The 5,452-nt window shown below is 31.7% G+C and overlaps 1 protein-coding gene across 1 annotated transcript; it reads left to right on the top strand.

Moving 5' to 3' along the window:
- Nucleotides 1–3,448: 3,448 nt before the first annotated feature.
- Nucleotides 3,449–5,229, top strand: LOC107861242 (berberine bridge enzyme-like 22; the record flags this gene model as incomplete). The annotated part of the gene is given in 1 exon segment (XM_047407022.1): nt 3,449–5,229. A coding segment is annotated over 1 exon segment (1,617 nt). The 3' UTR covers nt 5,080–5,229.
- Nucleotides 5,230–5,452: the final 223 nt, after the last annotated feature.

Genomic DNA, 5,452 nt, shown 5'->3' on the forward strand with positions numbered 1-5,452 from the left:
ACGACTCTGAGATTAATTGTAAAGTGAATTATTTTCGAAACAATTTTCAATCTTTTGTCACTTTAACAATAAAAACCCTTTCAAACTTAAAATCTTTTTGAAGTTAAAAAAAGAGGTGTGACATGTCTGACTATAATCCTTCATTAGGTGCCTTGACACTCCGACTATCTCAAAAAGAATGTAGGATGCATGCGATGCATTCCTCTTATCCTATTTCAGAGACTCATAGGGGATGCACAAGAGAAGACAGTATATAATACAGTTCAATCAATATCAAAGCAGTAAATAAGCGGCAAGTAGCACATAAGGCCAAAAAACACAATATCAACAATAATTAAAGAAAGTATAAGTCAATATAAAAAGCTCGAATTCTTATTATTCCCCAGTGGAGTCGCCAGAGTTGTCACACCCCTTTTCCACTTGAGGGCCGAGTCAAAAGATTTTTCCAATTAAAGTGACAGTTTTGAATAGGGATTAGTTTATTAACGGAGTTGTCACTTGGAATTGAATTATGGTATTCCAAGTCACCTTTTTGAATCCCTAATCAAAAGGAAATGACTCTTTGTTATGGTCTGCGAAAACAGAAGACCTGACAAGAAATTCAGTTGACCGAGGGGAAGGTATGAGGCACCCCTCGAATCCCGTGGTTCAAGCATGACGCTTTTATTGACTTATCTTGTCTTAAATTATTTTAATAAATTATTTTAAGACCTAAAATCGCTTATTTTTACTATACCAAAAATTTATCTATTATCTTATATTAAATAAATCGTGTGAAAATTAATTTTAGAAAAAAATATATTTGTCAAAATGCATTATTGCATCCTTGAAATTTTAAATATTTCAGAAAGATGTGTACGCCACATTCTCAATTGAAAAGAACATCTCAAACATGTCTAAAATTTGTTTAATGTTAAAAAAAAATATTTATTTAATTTTTATAAATTCATAACAATTTATCTATTCGAAATGCAATTTATTTTAAACAATAAACTAAAGCAATATTCATTTAAAATTATAAATTTAGTAAAAATAATTATTGAGTTTTGTCAATGACTATAAAATAAAATAATAAAATAAAATAAAGACACCACTTTTTTAATGGGTTTTGCTGGAAGAATGAATTTCCTAATTAGATGTGAACATTGTTTTGACTTTAAGGAAATGACAATTATTATATTTTAACTCTTTGAATTCAAAACATAAAACAATAAATAATAAAAGAAATAATGGAAGCCCTTAGCCGCCTAAGCCTTTGGGTCCACATTTCATAAATTCTTGTTTATAAAATAAAAGACAAATTAATTAACTAACTGAAGGAAAATTCTAATATCTCTAGTTAATCTCTAAACTTATCTTCATAATAAAATTTTATTCATCTTATAATTTAGTGCACTGCGAGGAGGGAAAAAAGGTGGCCAAATTCCGTGGATTTTTTTGAGATTTTCTGACGACGCGGTATTTTGGTTACTTGATTCGCCATTTTCCGGCAAAGAAAAGGATCGCTGGAACAGTAACGAAGGTGGATTTTGGGTCGGTTTTGGAGAGGGGAAAACAAATTTCAAGGGCAGCAGCGACTGATTTTGGGGACGAGAATTGGTCATCATTTTTTTATACATTTTGGTAAAAATTCATCAAAAAAAAAATATGATTCTTCTCCGATCTAAATTCTCTTTATTCCTTATTGAATCAAACAACAATTTTTATTTGATTTTTTTTTTTGTTTGAACAATTTTTATTTTTCTCATCTGCTTTTATAACTCTCTCTGTGTGTGCTACCGTGTGTGTGTGTGAGTTTGTGAATACATGTGTGTACCGTGTATTATTGTGTGCTGTTTTTGTATGTGCAGTAGTGTTCATATATAGGATAAACTATTCCTAATCTGTTATACATGATTTTAAATAAAAATTTAAACTCTACTCATTTGAATCGTCATTTTTACACAGCAAAAAAATATTTAAATAATCAGATATACAATACAACTTATAATCACAATCATATCAATAATCAAATTCTTGCATATTGAATGATACATGAAGTCACTGAATTGATATTTATGAAATAACAGTACAAAAATGGATAAGAACCTATTGATAAATTAAAACAGAAACTCGAACACTTTCACCGAAAATTCGAACGAAACTCCAACTTCAATGCTTTTCTGTTTTCCTTTAGTTGCTGATGTTTTTTTTTTCTCTCGTTTTTGCTCAGTCTCTCTTTTCTCTGATTTTTTTTCTGTCTGATTTTTTTTTTAAAAAAGTTTTTCCTTCACTGTCTTTTTTTTAACTCTGTGTTTCTCTAAGTTTGTGTAGGATAGTCAATCTACGTATTTTTGGGGGTGGGGGGTTAAGAAGTTATATGCTGATGGAGAATAGGTTGAGCGAAGTTGGAATACACATAAGATAGGGTAGTTAGGTTAGGATAATTATCCAATTTATCTTTTTTTTTTTTTAAAATAAATAATAATAGTAATAATAAAACAATATTAATTAATTAATTTTTATATTTTTGAAAATACAATAGAATTTTATAAATAATTTAAAATAAATATAATTAAGATAATAATAAAACTACTAGTCTATTTAATAAAATTAAAGAAAATATATATTTTTTGAATTTTTATATTATTTAAAACAAAAATAATAATGCAAATAATAAAATAAAAATATTCTAAAAAGTAACTTTACTCATTATTTTTATTTATTTCCAACTAAACTTATTAAAAATTAAATAAAAACTAAAATAAATATTGGACAAAAATACAAATATTTTAATGCCAAAAATAGTTTAAAAAAATTCGAGGAGTGTCAAAAATCACGTGTCTACAATTGGTAGCCTTCAAAATCTGTGTTTTGCTGTTTTAATTTTTTGTGGCAAAGTACAGTAACTGTTACTCTTAGGCCCTAGAAAGACTTTTGTCTTCCAACTTCCAATTGTTGGGAAATAATGTTTGGGTGAAAGTTAAACCGTTGATACTTTCCTCCGTTTTATTTTATTTGACTCATATTGACGTAATATTATTTTTAAGAAAATATTTATTAGAGATTTATTTCACTAAACTGTCCTTATAAATTGGACAAGTGAATAAATTGAAAAGGTATTTCAATAAGGGGCAATTAGTCAAATGAAACGAAGGGATTAAATCAAGAACTAATATACTCCATCCAAATACATGACTTCATCTATATAAATAGTAAATCCAGAAATAACATTCAAATAAATTTACTTCCGTCTAGGTATTATTTTAACCAGCAAAAAAATGACCCCTAACTTCATATTAATAAATAGTAAATAACATTCAAATACATTTACTAATTCCATCCCCGTATTATACAAACCATCAACCAAACGATCCCTAACTTCATCTTTATAAATAGGATCTTTGGAAGGGTATTGTACCTCATTCTTTGTAAATCCCATAAAAGTCTTTTAGATAGCAATTTCCCGCAAAGAAGGCTCTTATGCTTCTTCTATTCCAAAGAGAAGAAATGGGAAGCCTTCAAATTCTCTTTGTTTTACTCCTTTCTCTCTTTTTGGCAAAATGTTACTCCCATGAACAACAAGAACTTCTTCATTGTCTTTCTATATACTCCGAAAGCAACATTACACAAAATATATACAACCCAAATTCTCCAACTTATACTTCTATCCTGGAGTATGCTCAGAAAAACCCAAGATGGTGGAATTCTTCACATCCCATTTTCATTGCCTCCCCCAGAACAGAAGCCAAAATCAGGCCTGTCATTCTTTGTAGTAAAAAAATAGGCCTACAAATCAAGATCAAAAGCGGTGGTCACAACTATGAAGGCACATCTTTCCGCTCTGAATCCCCCTTTGTTATGCTTGATTTAAGCAACCTTAACGAAATCAAGATTGATTTAAATGAAGAAACAGCTTGGGTTCAAGCAGGGGCGACCCTCGGTGAGCTTTACTATGCAATTGCCAAGAGGAGTAAAGTTCATGGATTTCCAGGCGGTGTCTGTTTTAGTGTTGGCACTGGTGGACTCATCGGTGGCGGTGGGCTCGGCGCATTGACGAGGAAATTTGGCCTAGCAGCTGATAACGTTGTAGATGCACGTGTGATGGATGTCAATGGAAATATTCTTGACAGGGAGATGAATGAAGATTTGTTTTGGCCGGTAAGTGGAGGTGGAGGAGCAAGTTTCGGTGTTATTCTAGCATGGAAACTCAAATTGGTTCGTGTCCCTGAAAAGGTAACTATTTTCTCGATCCATAGGAAGTTAAATAGTAGCCGAGATCTACTCCAAAAATGGGAAAACATATCACACCAGCTCCCTGAAAATTTGTTCATTAGGTTACTTATTCAAAATGGGGGTGTTGAAAGGCAAGTGGAATTATTTTTCCAGTCACAATATCTTGGGCCTGTTGATGAGTTAATTCCTTTGCTCAGACAATACTTCACCGAGTTTAATTTGGAGCGAAATGATTGTTTGCAAGAGAATACTACTGCTGGTGCAGTGAAAAGATGCTATGAAGTTTCTTGGATTCAGTCAGCCTTTTATTTCTATTTCAGAAAAATAACCTCACCACTTGAAGTTTTGCTTGATAAGACTATTCCAACACAGAAGCATTATTACAAAGGGACATCTGATTTTGTGAAGACTCCAATTCCGGAAAGTGGTTGGGAAATGATAGAAAGAACATTCTTGGAGGAAGCAGGACCGCGGATGATTTTGGAGCCATTAGGTGGAAAAATGAATGAAATCTCTGAATCTGAAACTCCATTCCCTCATAGAAAAGGGAATTTATATAATATTCAGTACACGGTAGGCTGGCCTGACAACAGTGAGAGCATATCAAGCCAGAAGATGGCATGGTTGAGGAAACTGTACAAGGAAATGGAGCCATATGTTGCAAAATCTCCAAGAACTGCTTACCTGAATTACAGGGACCTTGAATTCGGGACTAATCAAGAGGACTACAGCTATTCAAAGGCCAAAATGTGGGGTGAGAAGTATTTTGATGGCAACTTTGAGAGGTTGGCTAAAGTAAAGAGTAAGGTGGATCCCATCAATTTCTTCAAACATGAACAAAGTATTCCACCTTATTCTTACTAACTAATAGTTGAACAAGACTAGAGTGCATGTTAGTATTGAACTAAACATCCCAACCCTGTTTCAAGTTTTACAAATCAAATACTCCTTTAACTGGTTTCCTCCCCTCTTTGTAACAAATTTCATTTCAATTTTACATGATCTTTCACAGAATTTTCTGCTTTTCCAAAAGATGTGTGGCTTCAAGAGGATAAAAAAAATTTATTCGCGCTAGACAGTTATACCAAAGCGTCAAACACAAACAATGTCTTTCCAATTACTTATTTATTAATTAACTCAGGTCGTATGTAAACACTTAATTAAATTTAACAACCCCTAAAAATCATTAAATTCTCTTGTTTTATTCAACATGTGTTTTCAAGCTCAACAAAAATCA

This window comes from Capsicum annuum, chromosome 2 (genome assembly GCF_002878395.1).
Source record: "Capsicum annuum cultivar UCD-10X-F1 chromosome 2, UCD10Xv1.1, whole genome shotgun sequence".
Classification (NCBI taxonomy): Eukaryota; Viridiplantae; Streptophyta; class Magnoliopsida; order Solanales; family Solanaceae; genus Capsicum; species Capsicum annuum.